The following is a 23,558-nucleotide window of genomic DNA, read 5'->3' as shown; positions in this document are numbered from 1 at the left end:
GCAGAACTCATCACTATTTTTAGCAACACACAAAAATATGAGTGTGACAGGGCATGACAGGCAAGCAGGAAAAGTTATGAAGGAGCAATCCTAGACTCCCATGCTGAAACTGCGAAGGAGTCTAGTGTTTCCACCCTTGAAGCCCCCTTTCACACACTGGCTGGAGCATACAATTATTGGAAAAATGACAAAGACTTTTTATCAAAGAACACAAAGGATCTGGGACCTGCACACATCTCCAGTGTGTTCCTACAGACAATGGGCCACTTGTGCATCTTCTGCCTGCACGATGACAAGCAAGGCCTGGGGGAAATGCAGCAGAAAGACAGAAACGAAAGCTAGGGTAACCGCAATGCACGCGGGTAGCCTTTTCTCTGCAAGAGCAACTCTAAGAGGCAATTCCTGCCTCCTCAGTAGTAAGAGGAAGAAATCTTCCCACTGCAACCAACATGGAGGCATGGAATAAGGACTAGGGAAGTAAGCTCCATGTCTTCACAAGCATTACACAAATATCTAATACACTGACTATCTAACAGATACCTAACAGATGGTGTGTTTTTTGGGTTCTAAGTTTTTTATGATATTTTTTAATTTAGTGTTTCATTTTCATCACAGCTCCTCTTTTAAAAAAATTTTTTTAAGTAGGCTCTACATCCAACATGGGCTTATACTCACGACCCAGAGATCAAGAGTTGTATGTCCCACCAACTGAGCCAGTCAGTTGCCCCTTTGTGTGTTTTAAAAAAAAAAAAAAAATTAAAAAAATTTTAATGTTTGAGAGACAGAGAGAATGAACATGAGTGGGGGAGGGGCAGAGAGCGAGAGAGACAGAATCTGAAGCAGGCTCTAGGCTCTGAGCTTGTCAGCACGACAGCTCACTAACTGTGAGATCATGATCTGAGCTGAATCAGACGCTTAACCAACCAACCCAGGCGCCCCTGTGTGTGGGATTTCTTTCTTTCTTTTTTTTTTTTTTTTTTTTTTTTTAAAGTATATTCAGGATCTTTTGAATGTCCATCTTATGACCAAGTGGCAGGCTTTCAGTGCTCACATTTGTGTCTCCTATGTTGGTTTCAAATTTTAACTGTTTAAGACTAATGAGATTAAACAGAAGTGAACTTAGTAAGTCTAAGCCAAACATCACCATCCCGGGAAACATATCCTGATGAATGAAGGTTTCACAGCATTCAAATATAGAAAAGTGGTAGGAAAATGGAGTTATCCCATAGCATACAGCAGTGTAAGTATGCCAAAAAGATCCTGCATCATAATAATTAGCAAAGGGCAATTTGATTTCAGCAAAGTAACATTAGCCATCACATTAAAGGCAATCTGAACTTTTGAGTTTTATCATTAGTTTGATTTCAATTTATATACTGACTTAGGTTTTACTGTCACTTAAAACCCATTAGAAGAAGAAATATAACCTACTTTTGTACCTAAATATATTTAAGTAAAAAAAAAAAAAGTTAACAAGAGGAATATGGATGAATTTTTCTTTTAAAAGAGCTCTGTACATCAGTCTTGAGAATCCAATTATCGAAGACACCCTCCACCATCTGGTCATCCACCTGCTGGAGAACATAGCTCACCTTTTTAACACCCAAAATATCTTCAATGAGAGTTGCTGTTTGTAAGAATGTTTTCTTACTCGTCATCAACGTAAACAGGAAGATCACAAAGTCATTCTTTTCTGCCAAACGCTTTGTAACTCCTTCCGTCTATCACAAGGGAGAAGGAGAGAAAAGGCAGGATAGGTTATAATCTTAAAACCTGAAAAGCAAGGTACCCCCTTCTGGAAACCAGAAAAGCAACTTCAAGCTCCCTGAGGAATTCTTGGCAGAGGACTTAAATCCCTATAACCATATACAAAACGTGTGCAAATGCTTTTTGAGAGGATGGGTTTCTCCATGGTAGGTTCACCATATGTTCTGACCTAATACCTGCCTAGTAACTCAATGAGGAGCTACACACTAGCACCCAGTAGCCCACGTTTTATTTGGCCAGCAGTACATTTTAAGGAGTGAATGTCAATGTCTTCAGGCATGACGTCCTTACTCCAGATTAGCCAAAATCTGCACCGTCCCCACCCCAAAACAGGCACCTCCAGACATTTCTTCATTTCTGCCTAATCCCTGGAATTAAGCCAGATCAGCAGAGTTGGACCATATCATACTATGTTCTTCACATTTTTGTTTCCTCCTTTCCTTTTTTTTTTTTTTTTAAACTGAACTGTGTTTTGCTGGAGTATCACTGATTAACATTAGGTGTCATTAACAAAAGCCTCATAAAACTAATGACCACATGGAAGTTGCCCAAGAGGGGGTCATCATACATACATCATCTTTTAAAATAAGGACAAGTTCTTATTGACCTCAGTTGCAAGAATAGTTGTATGTTAGCTGAACAATTAGTTTCCTTTTATCGTCTAGGTCTGTCTGTGCCTCTCTGTCCACTAGCTACATGTGGCTACTGAGCACTTGAAACATGGTGCTCCAAGTATAAAACACACACTGAATTTTGAAAGCTTAGTACGAAAAAAGAAAGTAAATATCTTATTAATAATTACTTACAACTGTTTACATGTTGGAATAATCTTAGTCTTTTTTTTTTTTAAGAGAGAGCACGCAAGCAGGGAAAAGGGGCAGAGGGAGATGGGAGGAGACAGAGAGAAAGAAGGAGAGAGAGAGAGAGAGAGAGAGAGGGAGAGAGAGGGAGGGAGAGGGAGGGAGAGGGAGGGAGAGGGAGGGAGAGGGAGGGAGAGGGAGGGAGAGGGAGAGAGAGGGAGGGAGAGGGAGGGAGAGGGAGGGAGAGGGAGGGAGAGGGAGGGAGAGGGAGGGAGAGGGAGGGAGAGGGAGGGAGAGAGAGAGAAAATCTCCAACAACTCTACACTCATCATTGAGCCCGAAATGGGGCTCGATCCCTTGACCCCAGGATTATGACCTGAGCTGAAATCAAGAATCAGATGCTCAACTGACTGAGACACCCAGGTGCCCTGACATATTGGAATAATCTTGATATACTATGCTAAATAAAATATATTATTAAAATTAACTTCACGATTTCTTCCTACTTCTTTTCTTACTTTCTAAAAAAATGTGGCTATAAGGAAATTTAAAATAATCTAAGTGGTTCACGCTATATTTCTGTTGCATGGCACAGTTACAGATGCTGAACTGCTTAAGTGTTGAAACTTATTTCTCTATTTGTGTTGGTTGATAAGAAGCTTAAACCCAAATTTATGTCCCATCCACAACACCACTGATTTTATAGTCAGTCCAATTCCTGGATACATGTTACACCCTCACCGTGTTCCACCCTTTTCCTTACCTACTTCTAAATTTATGATTTATGATCTTGGGAGATTTTATACAAGATGCCTGAAACCTCTTTTGGAATGAGGCAAGAAATGAAATGTAATTAAATGCTCTGCTGTATTTTCATAGCACACAGATTTCACTTCTACAGGGGCACTGGTTTCATTTCTGCCATGTATTATGCTGCTTACAGTTTACCACAGAAGTTCCTAAAAGATGGATACTGCGTTTTACAAAAACTAGCACATGTATGTTACTTTACAAGGTGCTTTCACATCTATCATCCCACTTAGTCCTCATAACAAGCCTACAATGTTGGTAAGATTACTGACTGCACTCTCCTGATAAGAAACTAAAAGCTCAGGGAGGTAAATTAATAAGCACTGAGCCATGAGCCAGAACTCCAAATCATGTTCTAGCACTAAGTGCTAGGCTTTTTCCTTTCTACCAAAATGCTTCTTTTATCCACCTTTCTTTCTTGCTCAGGGTCGACCAAACAGAGTGTCCTGCTCAATATATTGGTGAGGCTTCTGGTTCCTGTTTTGTTTTCTAACAAGGAAAATGAAGAAACAGAAATAAAGGGATTAAAAGGAATCTTAAAAGGAATACATTCTCCCAGTGCATGTATCCACTTGGTAAGTGATTGTTCAGTCTCTGCTTGGACAGAGTCTGTCTCTGGAGAGATTGTTTAGTCTCTCCAGGGCTAAAGGAGATCACCACCTGCTGCAGTAGCCCTGGCTCTTAACACTTTCTACGAAATTCTGCCTCCCCGTAATTCCCACCTGTTGGTCCTGGTTCTCAGGCCCATGTAAGTCAGTCCAATTGCCCCATGTCTGAGGACAGCTCTCATGTCCACCCCCCCGCACTCGAACTTTCCCTTCTCAAGCACTGCAGATGTGGTGGGGAGATAAATGGGGCCCCAAGGGCAGGCATACTTACACAGACACAGGTATTATACAGGATGCTCAAACAGTCCTTGGACATTTCATCACTTACTGAAAGCGAAAGGGAAATAACTGGTTATTTTCCTCATTGAAAAGATATTAAACAGAATTAAACTTTTTGAACACAAGAACTGGTCCTCACAATCTCCTCCAAGATGATTACTTTCCTTTTAGCACACCTCTTTCCGGTCCTTGCTTACCAAAGATTTTCATGATACTCATCAGAAACTACAAGCCAATTAGTATATGGATTTTGGGTTGATAGTAGCCCTTTTTTTCCTATGCTCCATAGCCTTCATGTTTTCAGTCTACTGTGGTGTCATCACTTAATAGCCATGTTCTCTCTGTAGTTTGCTTAGAGTATATCCAGGGTTTTGGATGGGGGGAGGGGGATTTTTGTTATTTAAATAGACTAAAAATAAGCAATTTAATATATGTGTGTAACCTTTTTATGCTTGTGTTGCATCGGTTCCTCAAGATACATTTCCGAAAGCAGAACTGCCAGAATCCCAAGTATGAGCTTCCTGACTGAGCGTTACAAGTCTTCATTGAAAGTTCTACTAGCAGCAAACAAAGGTTATCATTTTTACTAAAGACTATAAGTGTGTTTTTGTTTGTTATTTCTGTTGGGGAAATGGCTTTTATTGCCTGACCTACTAACTCCAACAAAGAACTAGCTACTTCTCTGTGAGTAGGAACAGGGGAATACCATAAAAAGGAAACAACTGTCATGACCCCAAAGCCTGGAGAGAATAAAACTAAGTATGAACTATCAACGAAGTGTTTTCTTTGGCATTAAATTTTTTAAAACTGTTTCCATTCATTCCTATGCTGCCACAAACTCTAAAATGCTAGGTCTCCCTCTGAGATGTCAATGTGTGGCCCTGACAAGCTAGCTTGACCAGAAGAGTTATCTGATACAATCTTGAGACAGTGCAGATGTCTCATATACCTCATCACTACCTTTTAACCTGTTGGGGCTTTTTGGTTTATCTCATGACTTCAGAGCAGGTTGGAATACCAGATCAGTGTATCTCAATATTTCTAGACCTTTCATTTTCAAAAGGAACTGGAATTCACTCATTCATCAAATATTTATTCGGCACCTACTCTAGAGCAGATAAAGAATACACAGTGTTTAGTGGGGGAAAAAAAATCCTAGCCCTAATGGAACTTATAAATCTAGTACAAGAGAGAATGAGTACCCCAAAAAGTAATTACAAGATGCCACTTATTATCAGTGCATAGAGAACCCAAAGAACCAATTTAGATAGAGTACAAAGCTGAGACATCAAAGATGAATATGAGTCGTCTTAACCACTGCTGCACACCCTAACAAGGCCTTATGTAGTTTGGTTTGTTCCAGTTAAGGAGGGAATTTTTTTTTTTTTTTAATTTAAAAAAAGATACTTTTCCTTTCGCCTTGTCACATCAGAGAGAGCAAGATGGGTCAGCAGCAGCTCTACTGGAGCCATCTGAGGAAGTCTGAGCAGGGTTCTCGTTCTTGACGCATCTGCTCAAACCACCACGGTCTGATCAGGAAACACGGCCTCAGTATGTGCCACAGTGTTTCTGTCAGTAGGCGAAGGATATAGGGTTCATTAAGTTGGATTAAGTGAACTTCCTTGAGTGGGTCATCCAAGATACCTACCTTACCCACAGATATCTAGGATACCTACCTTAATGTTCATTGTACATAAAATAAAAGTAATTCAATTAAAAACATGTGTATATGAGGTTTGCAGAAAAGCATTCATCAAATGTTAAAAGTGATCTCTGGCACATATGTATGTATTTATTTTTGTGACTGTTGGCTTTTAATGCCAAAGAAAAGTGCTCTTACTTTTTTCTCCTTATTAAATACTGAATACCTAAAAATAATACTTGTAACATGCAGAAGTTATAAAAAGGAATAAAAGAATAATACCCATAAGACCCATCACCCAGCTTAAGAAATAAGCTACCAAAACCCCTTGACTTTTTAACCCTTACCATTTCTGGTAATGACTGAACTTTTTACCAAGAGCACATATCACCTTTATAACAACAACAACAACAACAATATAAAACAAATGATCCTACCAGGTTATTCTTTATTCCCTCAATTAACTAGACAGGAGAAATAAGAGTTTTCAGAGAAAACCTAAAAGTTGGGCCTAGAGACTATCAGAATCTACTAAGATGCAATTCTTTTAGCCCAGTGGTTTTCACCCTTTTTCGTTTAAAGCCCCAGATCTATATTTCTACTGAGTATAAAACTGATAAAGAGAGCTGCCTAGTTGGGGGAGGAGAGCACATGCTGCCACTGAATAATAGAAGGCAGACCCTCACTCTTGAGTTAGGAGGTGAAAGAAGAGAAGCCCCTGAAAACCACATCACATCAGCAGGCTGGGAAATGAGGGCCAATGGCTTGCAAGTATACTTACTTTTCAGTTTCTGTCCCCGGATAGAGATTGTAGGCCTCATAAGAATTTCTACAAGGAGCTATAGATAAAAATTTAAAGAGTTAAAAAAAAAAAAAAAAAAAAAGAAAGAAAAAGGAAAAAAAGAAAATTGGGTAAAATCTTCATAATTATTTCCAAGCATAACTTATAAAACAATCTTTGCCATGATAACTGATGGCCCAAACATCTGTTCCCAACACACCCAGAAAGCAGTGAGGCTCATAGGGATGAGCACTGTACCAAGAGTCAGGAAGCCTGGGTTCTAGTCACAGCTCAGCTCAGCCACCTAGTCCCCATGTCAACTTGGGCAAGTAATTCTCCCCATGGCCTCAGCTTTCTCATTTTATTTTTATTTTTAAATTATTTAACTATTTTATGTTTTTGAGAGATAGAGAGGCAGAGAGAGAGGGAGAGAGAGAATCCCAGGCAGGCTCTGCACCATCAGTGCCTAGCCCAGTGCAGGGCTCAAACTCACAGAACCATGAGATCATACCTGAGCCGAAATTAAGAGTTAGAGGCTAAACCAACTGGGCCACCCAGGCACCCCTGAAGACTTGAACATTATAAACCAACAAGCTCTAACAGGTATCTATAGAACATTCTGCCTATCAACAGAATACACATACATTCTACTCAAGCATACATGGAATATTCTCCAGGATAAATCATATATTAGACCATAAAACAAGCCTCAATAAATTGAAAGGACTGAAATTACACAAAGCATATTATCTGATCACAACGAAATAAAATTAAAAATACCAGAAAGAAATTTGGGAAATTCACCAATGTGGAAAATTAAAAAACACATAAATGTGAGTCAAAAAAATTAGAAAATACTTTGAGATAAATGAATACAGTAAAACTTATGATATAGCTAAAGCTGTGTTTAGATGGAAATTTATAGTTGTAAATGCCTATATCTAAAAAAAAGAATTCTCTCAAACCAATAGCCTTATCTTTCACATTAAGACACTGGAGAAAGAGGTACAAACCCAAAGTATGCAGAAGAAAGGAAATAATAAGAATTAGAGTAAAAATTAATTTAGTAGAGAAAAGAAAGTAACAGAGAAAATCAATAATATCACTACCAACCTTAGAGAAAACAAAAACTGCCCTCCTGCTGAGGGTACTTTTAACTATTATATGTGATACTACGCTAAGCATCTTTGTATACAAACTTTATTTCATTTTGACTTACATCTTTATGAGAAAGTTACAGAAAGAAATGTAAACAAGGCAAAATGATTAGTGATCTTTAAGGTTTTAGGCATGCTCCACAAATGGTTTTCTAAAGAGATGCCCCACTTCTCAAAATCATCCAAAGTTATAAGATGCTCAAGTGGAAAATGGATTATGTCAATGAATAAATTAAAAGTCCTTTAATGCCAAGCTATGGATTATGGCCTATAGACATTTCATTTGGTCCACATCTACTGAAAAGCTGGGAGATTTTACATAAGAATCTAGATTTCCCACACACCCCCCAGGGCAACAATAGTCAATGGGGGTGAAAGAGTCATTTCCCCATAAAATGGGCACACACTCTCCACTTCTCCACAGTCCCTGCAGGCATTTAATTTACATAGATCATGACTCGGGCTCCTTCAGTCCAGTAAGGTACCTACTTGACCCTGTACGCATCTGACTTTACAAACTCTAGGATACGCTTTTCACTGCCACGTCAGGGGTTGGCTCAAGTTGATAAAGGAGTGGTCTAACCACCAACGTGCCCAATTATTCCAATTCATACTGAAGAAAGGGTGACTTTGGGGCATAGCTAGTGACTGGCAGAGGAAGAAATAAAGAGCTCTGTCTGAAACAGGAGCAAGATGACAAGGAAGTTCAACAAGAACAAATGCACCCAACTAAAGGTAAGTCAAGAGCAAAAGGACCAGAACAAAATCTCCTATTTATCAACAGACGAAATTCCTGGAGAAGCCAATCTTCCCCAAAGCAGACCAAAACCTCACAAAATCACAAAACTTTGATTCAAACAGACATCAGGCTAGAGACCCCAGAGACCCACATTTTTTTTTTCCTCCCATAAATACAGTGGTTTTTATTACAATACATTCCTCGATGAACAATTCAGAGGTAAAGGATCCCTCGAGCTGGTCATTAAGTAACTGTTGCAGGACCCCTACAGCTGCTGAGGAGAGGCAATGTTGAGCAACACTTAGGGAATAAAGACTATGACTGATGCTATGGATGCAAATGTGTAACAATCTTTACTTTTGTGGAAAGTGGCATCTTTAAGGAAACATTTTTTAAATTGCAGTGTAACAGGGACGCCTGGGTGGCTCAGTTGGTTGGGCGGCTGACTTCGGCTCAGGTCATGATCTTGCAGTCCGTGAGTTCAAGCCCTACATCAGGCTCTGTGGTGACAGCTCAGAGCCTAGAGCCTGCTTCAGATTCTGTGTCCCCCTCCTCTCTCTGCCCCTCCCCCACTCACGCTCTGTCTCGCTCTCTCAAAAATAAATGTTGAAAAAAAAATTTAAATTGCAGTATAACATGAGCCAGCAGAGTATACACCATAAATGTACAGCTCCCGTTTTTACAAGGTGAACATCCTTCCTGTATCTAAAAAGTAAACCCCTCTTCATAAACAAAGTCAAAATTTAATTTTGAAACTTGGGGAAAAAACCCAACACATATAACAAAGGACCCTTATTGTTTTTTAACGTATTTATTTATTTATTCATTCATTCATTCATTCATTCATTTATTTATTTATTTTTGAGAGAGAGAGAGAGAGAGAGAGAGAGCGAGCGAGCAAGCGAGCATGCGAGCACACGTACGAGCAGGGGAGGAGCAGAGAATCCGAAGTGGACCCTGCACTGACAGCAGAGGGGCTCCAAGGCTCACTAACAGCCAAAGTTGGATGCTTAACCAACTGAGCCACGCAGGTCTCCCAACAAAGGACCTTTAAAAACTGAGTACTTACAAAGTGTTACAGTCTAAATGTTTGTGTCCTCCCAAAATTTGTATGTTAAATCCTAATGCCAAATGGAATAGCATTAGGAGGTGGGGCCTATGGAAGCTGATTAGGTAAGGAGGGCAGAGCTCTCAGGAATGAGATTATGTCCTTCTAAAAAAGTCTCCTGAGATATCCCTAGCCCCTCCCACTACATGAGGACAAAGAGAGGCTGGCAGTCTACAACGTGGAAGAGGGCCTTCACTAGGCAGCAAATTTGCCAAAGCCATGACCATGGACTTCCCAGCCCCAAGAACTACAAGAAATAGATTTCTTTTGTTTATAAGTTACCCAGTCTGTGACAGTTTGTTATAGCAGCCCAAACTAAAATGGAAAATCAATGAAGAAAGGCCTAATAACCAAATAGAAAAGGATGCAAAGACACTAAGAGACAACTGGCAGAAAAGGAATTACTTATAAATACATGAAAAGATCTTCAATCCCACTCATGGAAAAATGCAAATTTTAAAAACTATGAAGAGAATATATAAAATACTCTTAGAAGGCATAAGACGACAACCCAATTAAAAAATGAGAAAAGGAGATAGAGATTTTCCAAGGAAGACGTACAGATGACCTATAAGCACATAAAAAGATGTTCAACGTCATTAGCCATCTGGAAAATCCACACCAAAACCACAGTGAGATACCACTCTATACCCAGTAGCATGGCTATAATCAAAAGCACAGATAATAACAAATGCTGACAAGGATATGGAAAAATTAGAACCTTCATACACATTGGTGGGCATGTAAAATGGTGCAGCTGCTTTGGAAAACAGTCTAAAGGGTCCTCAAGACATTAAACTTAAGAGTTACCATACACCTCAGCAAACCCACTTCCAGGTATATACCCTAATAAAAACATATGTCCACACAGAAAATGGACACAAATGTTAAGAGTAGCATTATTCCAAAGAGCTAAAAGGTAGAAACCCCAAAATCCATCGATTGACAGATATACAAAATGTGGTATGTGAATACAATGGAATGTTCTTCAGCCATAAAAAGAATGCAGTACTCACACAGGCCACAACATGGATGAACTTGAAAACATTAAGCTGAGTTAAAGAAGTCCATAAAAGAAAACCACATATTACATGATTCCATTAAGATGAAATGTCCAGAATAGGGCTATCTATAGAGATAAAAAGTAGAATAAAAGTTGCCTATGACAGAAGTGTGTAGGGGAGTGATAGCTAAAACATATCATGGAGTTTTTCTAGGGCGATAAAAATGCCCTAAAATTGACTGTGGTGATGGTTGCACAGACCTGTGAATACACTAAAAACCACTGAAGTGTCCCTTTACATAGGTGAATTGGTGCATGAACGATCTCAATAGAGCTTTTTCTAATTTTTTTTTTTAATGTTTATTTATTTTTGAGACAGAGAGAGACAGAGCATGAACGGGGGAGGGTCAGAGGGAGGGAGACACAGAATCTGAAACAGGCTCCAGGCTCTGAGCTGTCAGCACAGAGCCCGACGCAGGGCTCGAACTCACGGACTGAGAGATCATGACCTGAGCCGAAGTCGGCCGCTCAACCGACTGAGCCACCCAGGCGCCCCAAATAAAGCTTTTTAAAAAACTAAAGAAATACCATTTTTCCCATATCTGTTTAGCAAATATATAAAATTTACTTGAAATGTACCATTTGAGGGGCACCTGGGTGGCTCAGTCAGTTGAGCATCTAATTCTTGATCTTGGCTCAGGTCATTATCTCACAGTTCATGAGATGGAGCCCCATATTGAGCTCTGTGCTGACAGTGTGGAGCCTGCTTGGATTTCTTTCTCCTTCTCTCTCTGCATCCCCTGGCTTGCGCGCATGCAATCTCTAATAAATAAACTTAAAAAAAAAATGTACCATTTGGTAAAGGAGGTACAGGGGGCCAATAATGTTCCATTTCATGATGTGGTTGGTAGTGACAAGGGTGAACTTATTTTGTGATAATTATTGGTGCATTTTCCTATAAGACTTCAATAACACAGTCCATAAAAACACACATCTACACACTGTGTTGGTGACAGTGTAGATAAAGATACTCTTATACTTTGTTACTGCAGATGCAAGCTGATAAAACCTCTTAGGTATATAATTAACAAGTTTATCAACAATGAAACACACACATATTTGGATCCCATAGGTATATACCCCCATGTACAAAAGCATTTATTGCAACCTTGTTATAAAAGGAAAGGTGTGAGAAAACTCTAAAGGCTCATCAATTGAGGCCTGGGTAAATAAAATTATGGTATAATTCTACTAGGAAATACTATATAGCCATTTAAAATAATCAGGCAGATTTACACGTACTGAAACGAACCTATCCCCAAGCTAGAGAATTACGTGGAAAAAAGCAAGGTAAAGAACAGTGTACCTATATATGGGGTATGCAACCTCTACGTGGGAAGAAAATAAACCTAAGATGGGGACAGTGGGAGTTATTCTCTCTCTCTCTCTCTCTCTCACACACTCACACACACACAACCACAGAACATCTCTGGAGGGACACAAGAAACTAGAAATCACAGTTGCCTCTGAAGAGGGGACAAGAGGAAGTAGGAGACACACCTTTCACTCTCTGCCTTAAAAAAAGAAAAAGGTGGGGGCGCCTGGGTGGCTCAGTCGGTTGAGCATCCGACTTCAGCTCAGGTCACGATCTCATGGTCCATGAGTTCGAGCCCCGCGTCGGGCTCTGGGCTGATGGCTCAGAGCCCAGAGCCTGCTTCCGATTCTGTGTCTCCCTCTCTCTCTGCCCCTCCCCCGTTCATGCTCTGTCTCTCTCTGTCTCAAAAATAAATAAACGTAAAAAAAAAAATTAAAAAAAAAAAAGAAAAAGGTGGATATATAATTAACTCAAATTATTCTAACTTAAAGCTATGGTGTTTCAACATAGGTAAGAGCCCCTGAACTTTTTTTTCTTTTTCAAGTTATTTGAGAGAGAGACAGAGAGAATGAGCAGGGAGGGGCAGAGAGGGAGAGAGAATCCCAAGCAGGCTCTGCATTGTCAGCGTGGAGCCTGATGCAGGGCTCAAACTCAAGAATCATGAGATGACGACCTGAGCTGAAACCAAGAGTTGGATGCTTAACTGACTAAACCACCCAGGCACCCCAAGAGCCCATGAACTTCTAAAGATTAAAATTCTGAAGTGTTTGCTATGAATTCTGAACTCCTTTCTTTCTTCCATTTCAAGAGTTAAATACTCAAGCCATTAAACAGTAGTAATCACAAACAACTACTTACATCAACGCCTCCAAACAAGTCAAAAATATAAGTATTTGGATAAGTGGTTTCTTGGGTAAGTTTCCTCTCTTCAGTAACAAATGCCATAGCCTCCATGGAGAGAAGAGGAGAAATTTCCTAGTTTAAAAAAAGCATACAGAGTGACTTTCAGTTTTAGTATTCAACAGGAACCAGACACCAAAACATCAGCTTGAGTCACAACTTGAACTCCCATGAGCCCAAAGATAGCCCCCAATCATAACAGAAAAAAATAATAATCTTACAGAAAAGCTAATATAATGATAAAAGTTTTAACATTAGCAACCGCTAATTTATTTCATGCTTAATATGTACCAGCTATGGTTCTAAGTACTTCATGGAAGACCTCTTTTAATCTTCACAAACCTAAGAGATAATAGTAATATATCATCCCAATTTTAAAGATATGCAAACTGAAGTACGAAGTTGTCAACATCACACAACTGGTAGGTGAAGAGCCAGGATTTAAACCTAGGACATCTGGCTCCAGAGTCGCGCTTACAGAGGAGAAAAGAACCATGTGGGATGAACTAGGAGATAAAGTGTGGCAAGAATCAAGGATCTTACTCATTACGCTCTCTCTTCATGGACCTTGAGGGAAAATGGAACACGATGGGCTAGAGCAGCGGTTCTCACACAGTGGTGAACATCAGAATCACTTGAAGGGCTTGTTAAAACCCATACTGCTGAATCCCACCTGCAGAGTTTCTGATTCAATAGGTCCAGGGTGGGGCCTGAGAATGTGCCCTTATTAACAAGCTCCCAAATGCTTGTTACTCCCAAATGCTGATACTGCTGGTCCAGGTATCACACATCAAGAAAAGGCAGAACTCTAACAGACAACCTGTTACATACTGGGCACTGGGCTTTTGCACTTTAGCCTACCTAATCCTTAAAATAAGTCAATGAACTGAGTACAGTTTTACCCATTTTATAGGTGAAAAGCAAAATTAAGAAGTTGCCCAGGCTCACATAATTAGTGACTGAACTACTTACTAAAGACTGAACCACTTTCTCTGGGTCTCATTTTTCTCAACTATAAAACTAGCATGTAATTCCTCCTGGCAACATGGTACAGTGGAAGCCGGCTTAGGAGGAAGACAAATTTGGACTCATCATGTAACGGCCACAGCCTTTGGGTGTGCTACCGCGGAGGCTGTTCTCTCTACTGAAGAGGGAATGATAAAGACATCTGGGTTTGCCTGCCCACTAACTCTTTTTCTCTTCTTCAAGTAAAAGCCCCATTTCCTTGGGGAAAACGCCCCTCCCTACTTTTCACATGGTTCTGTTGGGGCTGTGCCAGCCCCAGGAGCAGGTGATCAGGCCTAGCCAATAGTCTCTCATCCTCCTCACCTAAATGGCTGGCCTAAGCTGTAGAAATGTCACCCTAGAGCCGTGATTACATGGAGGAACATGAAGCCACACACAGATGGCAAGATAAGAAATGGACGACTTAACCTTGTTTAGCCCTTGAATTCACACTTGTGCTTTCCAGTTACATGAGACAATAGAGGATCTTTTTTGCTACTGAGTAGGTTACTGTGCTCTGCAATCAAAGTATTCTGGACTAAAACAAATAAATATACCACCCATCTCATGTAATTACCATAAGAATTAAATATGCCTGGTACACCAGTTTCAAATAAGTATCTGCTGAATAAAGTAATGATCACACAGCAAGCACTCACAAATATTTTCTCTCTTCTACCTCATCTCTCAGAGATTTTGCAGGAATCAAGTGCAATAATGTAAAATTCCTTGTGAAGTGTTTTCTTTTTAATTTTTTTTTAATTAAAAAAAATTTTTTTTACGTTTCTTATTTATTTTTGAGACAGGGAGAGACAGAGCATGAACAGGGGAGGGTCAGAGAGAGGGAGACACAGAATCTGAAACAGGCTCCAGGCTCTGAGCTGTCAGCACAGAGCCCGACGCGGGGCTCGAACTCACGGACCGCGAGATCATGACCTGAGCCGAAGTCGGCCGCTCAACCGACTGAGCCACCCAGGCGCCCCAAGTGTTTTCAAATAAGTGTAAGACTGTAATTCTTTTTATCCCATTCAGACTATAAGAAGATCAAAAATACAAAACACTTTCTTTAATTAAACTTTATTTGGAAATGATTTTCAATTTATAGAAAGCTGCACAGACAAAACATGCCTTCTGAATGGTAAAGACTAAGTTTATTTGGTGCCTACTGTATTTTAGAATGACTTATGTGATATAATAACTTTACCTCTGAATAACATTGTATCAAGTGTCATTATGATCAACTATAACTTACATGAGCCTTAACTGCAGCTAGAGCTGGTCATCTAAATTCAAATTTGGACCCACTCCCCAACTTAAAGGTTGGTTAATGGTAACCCCAGACCTACTGACTCAGAAACTCCAGGCGTGGGGCCCAGCACTCTGTTTTTTCAAGTCTTGCAGGTGATTCTGATACACACTCAAGTTTGAGAACAAGTGCCTTAGCATCCGCCTCCCAACCATCAAGCCCAGTTCCTTCAGCTTCTTATGTTGGTCATAACGTCCAACAACCACAAAACCACTTTCTTGAACCTTTTAGCAATATGGGATCTTTAAAATCCTGCTCAAAAAGAATGTCATCCCAATCCCAGGGCATAGGGTTAGCCTCCCAAATTAAGCAAACCCTGTCACAAGATAAGCGTGAAGAAAGCCCAGAAAGATATATACAGGGAACTTAATGGTGATTATCTCTGGATGATGGGATTATAGGCGATTTTTATTTTCTTCCTTGTACTTTTTCTGAACTTCCCAAATTTTCTACAGTTTACACAATAAAAACAGGCTATTTTAAAAAGCAGACTGAAGGAGGAAAACAACAACATCAACAAAACCAGACATCTGTGTCACCTGGAGGTGAATACAGCCTTTCCAAGGGCCCTAAGAGTTACCTTGAGGATGTTTTGGCACTCAATGAAGTCACTGTGGAGGTGGCTGCTTGCATACAGCTTCAGGAGCAGCTGAGGAATTCCACTCCATTTGGACTGTTTGTCCCTCTCCGTCAAAAATGTCTCAGTGAACTGTGAGTCAAAAGAAGAAAAGAAAAAGGAACATTTTACTGCTGAGGAAAGAACTACTAGGATACATGGCAAACGAAAGCAGCTGCCTCCTAAAACCCACCCAGGCCAAATTAATTCAAAGCACTCTTTCTAGAAACCTTCAAAAGCTCCCCAACAGTCTACAAGCTAAAAGTGCAACTCCTTCCCTTGTGACACAACAGCCTTTATATTCTCTCAAGTACTCTCTAGTTTCATTTCTTTCCCAAAGGGTACTCTCGGCTCCAAATGTACATGTTCTCTAGGTCTCTCTGCACATGCTTTTCCCTGCCCAAAATGTCCTTGCCTGGTTTTTTCTACCTGGGAAGCTCCTTCTCCTTCTCCAAAGAACAAGCCAAATACCCAGAAATTTTCTTTGCTGGGCTTCCGCTCTCTCTCTCCTTTGTAAGCGAGTAAGTGCCCGGCCTCTGGGGCCTTATGTAACATTTATCCTCTGTACCGTAATTACTGATTCATTTGTCCCCTCCTCCTGTAGACCACAAGCTCCTTCAGAGTAGGCACCAGGCTGTGTTTATCGTGTCCACCTCCTCTCTCTCAAAGAATGCCAGGCACAGAGACTCAGTAAATGTTTGAAGGAATGAGCAATAACCTTCTAGACTAATGACAAGTTCATTAACCAATTATGGCACAGTTCCACTAACACTCTAAGGACATATCATTAATCAGGGGCCGGATGTGAATTTATTTTCATATATACTTATCCCTCGATCAGATCAAAAGCTCCTTATAATGGTTATTACAGGATATGCAGGCTTTCAATAATGCCTTGGTCTATCCTGACACATATCAGTCCTATGATCTTGGACAAATCCCAGTATCCTTCCTGAGCTTGTTTTCTTAGATTGTAAAAATAAGATAATACAGAAGTAACAGAGAGGTAATGAAACGTTTGTGAGAGTGATTTGCGTTAGGGTGAACCAAAGGCATTACCATTTCTGTGGGTTAAAAAAAAAAAAAAGATTGAATATCAGCAATTTCATATCATTCAAGCTAGTTCAAATCAAGGCAAGTCCAAAAACAATGGAAAAGAATTCTTTCCTTTCCTTGAAAGGAAAAAAAAGAAAACAAATATATTTTTATGGGACTCAGCAAAGCACTGCTTACAAATTTATAGGTGTAAACATTTATATTAAAAAAGAGATCTCAGGGGCGCCTGGGTGGCGCAGTCGGTTAAGCGTCCGATTTCAGCCAGGTCACGATCTTGCGGTCCGTGAGTTCGAGCCCCGCGTCAGGCTCTGGGCTGACGGCTCGGAGCCTGGAGCCTGTTTCAGATTCTGTGTCTCCCTCTCTCTCTGCCCCTCCCCCGTTCATGCTCTGTCTCTCTCTGTCCCAAAAATAAAATTAAATAAATAAATAAATAAATAAATAAATAAATAAATAAATAAGAGATCTCAGATAAATTATCTAAACTTAAACTTCCACTATGAGAAACTAGAAAAAAGAATAAACCAAACCCAAAACAAGCACAAGGAAATACTATTGCAAAAATAAATGATACAGAGAAAAATAATTTTTTAAAAAATCACCAAAATCAAAAGTTGGTTCTTTGAAAAGAACAACAAAATTAAAACTTTAGTTACAATGACCAACTTAACAATGACTCAAATAACTAAATTAGGGAATGAAAGAGGGGACACTACTACCAACCTTATGGAAATAAGAAGATTTATAAAGAAGTACTAGGAACAATTATACGTCAACAAATACATAACCTAGATGAAATGGACAAATTCCTAGCAAAATACAAACAACTGAAACTGACTCAAGAAGAGTCAAAGTGATTTAATAAGAAAAAAGGAAAGAAAACTACCCACAAAGAAAAGCCCAAGTCCAGATGCTTCACTGGTAAATTCTACCAAACATTTAAAGACAAACTAAAAATACTTAAGATTCTTCCATAAAATAGAAGATAGAAGACTTCCAAACTCATTCTACTACCCTAATACCAAAACCAGACAAAGGTGTCACAAGAAAACTACAGATCAAGATCTCTGACAGATATAGACAAAAATCCCCAGCAAAATACTAGCAAACCAAATCCAGCAACATGTAAAAAGGATTATATACCATGACCAAGTGAGGTGTATTCCAGGAATGCAAGGTTGGTTCAACATATGAAAATCAATATAATCAATCTGATAAAGGGTATTTACCAAAAACCCACAGCTATCATCATAATTAACAGTGAAAGCCTGAATGCTTTTCCACTAAGATCAGGAAAAAGACAAGGATGTTGATCCTCACCACTTCTATTTAACACTGTACTAGTGACTCGAGCCACAGTAAATAGGCAAGAAAAAGAAATAAAGGCATCCAGACGAAAAATTAAAACTATTATATTTGCAATCCTATGATCTTATACATAGAATACATTAAGGAACCCACATAAAAAACTATTAAAGGTAATAAATGAGTTCAACAAGATTGCAGGATAAAAATCGATACACAAAAATTAGCTAAATTTCTATACACTTACAATGAACAATCCAAAAATGAAATTAAGAAAACAGTCCCATTCATAATAAAACCAAAAATAATAAAACTTAGAAATAAATTAAGTAAAAGGAATACAAGATTTGTGTAATGAAACTACAAAAAATCACTGAAAGAAATTAAAGGAAGCCTAAATAAATGGAAAGCCATCCATGTTCACAGATTGGAAGACTTATGATTGCTAAAACAGCAATACTCCCTATATTGATTCAATGCAGTTTCTATCACAATCCCAGGTGGCTTCATTGAAGAAATTGACAATCTGATACTAAAATTCATATGGAAATGCAAGGGACCTACAATGGCCAAAGTAATCTTGAACAAGACAGTGAAGTTGGAAGAATCACACTTTCTGACTTCCAAGTTTATTACAAGCCTATAGTACAATCAAGATTTTGGCATAAAGATAGACACCTAGATCAATGGAATAGTACTGAGATTCCAAATTAAATCCTTACATTTACAGTCAACTGATTTTTTTTACAACAGTGTCCACATAACTCAATGAGGAAAAAGATTAAGTCTTTTCAATAAATGTTGCTGGGACAACTGGTATCCATAAGCAAAAGAATGAAGATGGACTTCTTTCCACATACCATATACAGAAATTAACTCAAAATGGATCAAAGATCTAAATGTAAGAGCTAAAATGTAAAACATTTAGAGGAAAACATAGGCATAAGTTTCATAACCTTAGCATAGGCAATGGTTTCTTGGATATGACATCTAAAGCACAACAAAGGAAAAAACAGATAACTCATGACACGGATAACATAAAGAACAATTCTATGAACACCTCAATTGGTGCAGAAAAAGCATTTTGTAAAATTCAACATTATAAACTGAGAAAAGAAGCAAACAAACAATAGTATCTACAGAAAACCTTCAGCAGGGACACCTGGGTGGCTCAGTCGGTTGTGTCCAATGCTTGACTTTGGCTCAGGTCATGATCTCATGGTTCATGAGTTCAAGCCCCCATGTCAGGTTCTGAGATGACAGCACTGAGCCTGCTTGGGATTCTCTCTCCCTCCCCCTCTCTCTGCCCCTTCCCCTCACGTGCACTCTCTTTCACAAAATAAACTTAAAAAATTTTATTGAAAAAAGAAACCTTCAGCAAATGTCGTATTTAATGGTGAAATGTTTAAGGCTTTCCCTCTTAGATCAGGAATGTGCCCCTTCAACTCAGGCAGCACAGTCAGGCAAGAAAAAGAAAAGATAGAAAACTGGAAAGTATAAAACCTTCATTCGCAGACATGATATTTGCAAACAACTGTACACATATACAATCTGAAAGGATCTAAAGTATTAAAATATAAAGTCCATATAAGTACAAGAACAATATAAAAATCAATCTTGAATGAAATCATGCCATTTGCAGCAATGTGGATGGAAGTGGAAGGTATTATGCTGAATGAAATAAATCAGAGAAAGACAGGTATCATATGTTTTCACTCATATGTGGATCTTGAGAAACTTAACAGAAGACCATGGGGGAAAGGTAGGGGGAAAACAGTTACAAACAGAGAAGGAGGGAGGCAAAGTATAAGAGACTCTTAAATACAGAGAACAAACTGAGGGTTGATAGGGGGCAGGGGAAAATGAGTGATGGACATTGAGGAGGGCACTTGTTGGGATGAGCACTGGGTATTGTATGTAAGCAATGAACCACGGGAATCTACCCAAAAAACCAAGAGCATTCTTTACACACTGTATGTTAGCCAATTTGACAATAAATTATATTTTTAAAAATCAATCTTGGGTTTTTTTTAATAGATTAGCGAGAACATGAAACAACAGGAACTTTCATACATTGCTGGTGAGAAAGTAAACTACTACCGTCATTTGGGAAAGTGGTAATAGCTACTGATGCTCAACCTATGCATATCCCATAACCCAGCGATTCTACTTCTAAGTACATATCCAAAAGAAATTACACACACATGCATCAGGAGACATGTACAAGAATATCCATATAAGCAGTACTCATAATAGTCCCAAACTGGAAAGATCTCATATACTCAACAGAAGTAGAATGAATCGTGGTTTGTTACTACAATACTATGCAGCAATAAAAATTAATGAACTACAGCTTCACCATTATCACGAATCAGTCTAACAAATATTGATTGAAAGAAAGCAGACTCAGTATATACTGCTTTATTCTATTTATATAAAGCATAAAAACTAGTACCCCTAAATACAATGTTAGAAGTCAGGCTGTGGGGCGCCTGGATGGCTCAGTCGGTTAAGCGTCCAACTTTGGCTGAGGTCATGATTTCACCGTTTGTGGGTTTGAGCCCCACGTCGGGCTCTGTGCTAACAGCTTAGAGCCTGGAGCCTGCTTAGGATTCTGTGTCTCCCTCTCTCTCTGTCCCTCACCCCCTCGTGCTCTCTCTTTCAAAATAAAAATAAACATTAAAAAGAAAAACAGAAGTCAGGCTAGTAATTTCATTTGGAAAAGAGGAAAACTAGAGCTGTAGACTAGAGGTACAGAAGTGATCTGGTTGGTTGCTATGTAGATGACAGCTTTATTACTATTCATTGGGCTGTGCACGCATTTCTTGTTCATTTTTATTTGCACATTATATTTCAACACAAGAAGTTTTTGAAATGCTTAAAATAAATCTGTATGCATTGATTACGGAAGGATTTCTAAGACGCATTTTCAAGTGAAAAAAGTTAAATGCACAATATGTACAGTATGATACCACCTGTGCAGGAAAAAAAAAGATATATAGACATATTTGCTTTTCTAAGTTTAATGTATCTCTACATAGATACACAAGAATCAATAACCATAGTTGCCTCTGGGAGTAGAACTGAAGGGTGCTAGCAGAGGTGGTAGTGGGCTACTTACAAGGGAGATTTACTTTTCTCTGCAACTGTATGTGCATATGTTATCTATTCAAAACACACATTACCTCTGGAGGGGAGGGGATGAGATGAAAGAGGTATTAACTATACTGGTACTTTTTTTTTTTTTTTTTTTTAGAGAAGGAGAGCAAGCACAAGTGGGAGAGAGGAGCAGAGGGGAGAGAGAGAGAATCTTAAGCAGTATCCACACTCAGCATGGAGCCCAATGTGGGGCTCGATCCCATGACCCTGGGATCATGACCTGAGCCAAAATAGAGTTGGACACTCAACCAACTGAGCCACCCAGGTGCCCCTACTTTCTTAAGTTTGGTAGTAGGTACATGGGTATTGTGGTAATACTTTGGTATTACTTACTATAGGTTTTTGTAGGTCAGATATTTAATAAACAAGTAAGTCTCTCCACAATGGAATCTGGAGATGCTCAATAAATATTACCATCCCCACCCCATTCCCAACATATCTAAACTTACCTCCCATTATGTCCCATACAAACATTTCATTGTCTCTTTCCTGTCTTCTAATGGCCAATTAGGAGGATTTTCTCAGGGGTGTTCTTAGTGCCAGAAAGATCTCTGCTACTCTGTTCAAATTCTATTCATTCTTCAGAACCAACTCAACTCTCTGCTATTCCATGAAGCTCTCTAAAGCATTCAAAGCCTAACATAATCATAGGAGAGAAGATGGCTTTTAAAAATAGGAGTACCCTAAAAAAATTGTTTCAAATAAAATAATTAAAACAGGAGGACCCTAAGAGAACATTTAGTGCAATCATTTTGCAGAAGAAATTAATGTCAGGTGACAGACATGACTTTTTTATAGTTGTTAATATTTATTTTTTAGTTGTTACATATTTAATGTATATATACACAAAATATCTACACAATGAATAAAAAGAAAGACTTTTGCCATGATTAAATTTCAGAATGCCAGAGAGAGAGAGAGAGAGAGAGAGAGAGAGAGAGAGAGAGATGATCCTAAAAGCTTTCAGGGTGTGAGGGGTGGGAAAATAGGTCATATACAAAGACATGGGAATCAGAACAGAACCTCTCAATGGTTACACCAAATGCTTAAAGACAATGGAATAACACCATTAAAAACTTAAGGGAAAATAACTTCCAACTTAGAATTTTATATCCAGCTTAACTTAATATACAAGAATAAAAGACATTTTCAAACATGTAAGCTTAAAAAAAAGCTATCTCCCATGTACTCTTTCTCAGGAGAGTACTAGAGAATGCACTCGCCCAAGACAGGATTCATGAAACAGAGGATCTAAATCATGAGAAAAAGAAAATGCTTTGAATTTGGTGAAGTTAAAAACCAAAAATTCAGATGTATAGCTGTCCTAGTAAGGAACTAGTCCAAACTGGAGGAAGATGGAGTTCCAAGAAGGATTTCGTCTTTAACAACAAAGTTTTAGAATTCAGGACTAAATTGTAAGCACACGAAAAGCAAATTTTAAAAGAATGAGATTATTCTAGTGAAAGAAGCCAGACTCAAAGGCTACATATGGTACAGTTGCATTGCAATGACAGTCTGTAAAAGGGCACAGGAATAGGGCAGTAAACAGATGAGCAGTTGCTAGAGGACAGGGGTGGGGAAAGGGCTGACGACTACAAGAGAATTTTCTATATCCTAACTGTAGTGGTGGTCACACAACTGTGTTTGTCAAGATTCGTAGAACTAACTACAGGCATACCTCAGAAACACTGTGGGTTTGGTTCCAGACCACTGCAATAAAGTGAGTCAAATGAATTCTTCAGTTTTCCAGTGCATATAAAAGTTACATTTACGTTATACTGTATAGTTAAGTATGAGATAGCATTATGTCCAAAAACAGGTACATGCCTTTGTTAAATATTGCGTAAAATGCTAACCATCATTTCATCTTCCAGGAAATCTTAATCACTGATCACAGATCACTATAATAGTAACTAAAAAGTTGGAAATATTGTGAGTATGACCAAAATGTGACAGAGACACCAAGTGAGCAAATGCTGTTGGAGAAGGGCACCAACAGACCTGTTCAATGCAAGGTGGCCACAAACCTTCAATTTTGTAAAAAACGCAGAGGCTGTAAAGCGCAACAAAATAAAGAACAAAACAAGGAATTCCTATAAATACTAAAAAGGGTGAATTCTGGGCCACCTGGGTGGCTCAGTCGGC

The 23,558-nt window shown here is 39.0% G+C and overlaps 1 protein-coding gene and 1 pseudogene across 2 annotated transcripts in view; one reads left to right on the top strand and one right to left on the bottom strand.

The window, feature by feature from the left end:
• Positions 1-23,558, bottom strand: part of TRPC4AP (transient receptor potential cation channel subfamily C member 4 associated protein) — a 71,981-nt gene that overhangs the window by 41,629 nt on the left and 6,794 nt on the right. For both annotated transcript variants that reach the window (XM_047851926.1, XM_047851927.1), the window contains exons 2-6: positions 15,861-15,989; positions 12,928-13,044; positions 6,688-6,745; positions 4,257-4,312; positions 1,593-1,721 (exon numbers count right to left, since the gene is read on the bottom strand). In XM_047851926.1, coding sequence (XP_047707882.1) covers positions 1,593-1,721; positions 4,257-4,312; positions 6,688-6,745; positions 12,928-13,044; positions 15,861-15,989 — 489 coding nt within the window. The remainder of the gene's footprint in view (positions 1-1,592; positions 1,722-4,256; positions 4,313-6,687; positions 6,746-12,927; positions 13,045-15,860; positions 15,990-23,558) is intronic.
• LOC125161811 (40S ribosomal protein S29-like) lies at positions 5,707-6,116 on the top strand (annotated as a pseudogene).

The sequence above is a fragment of the Prionailurus viverrinus genome, chromosome A3 (assembly GCF_022837055.1).
Source record: "Prionailurus viverrinus isolate Anna chromosome A3, UM_Priviv_1.0, whole genome shotgun sequence".
Taxonomy (NCBI): Eukaryota; Metazoa; Chordata; class Mammalia; order Carnivora; family Felidae; genus Prionailurus; species Prionailurus viverrinus.
Note: the sequence above shows the minus strand (reverse complement) of the source record. Positions and strands in the feature narration are given on the sequence as shown.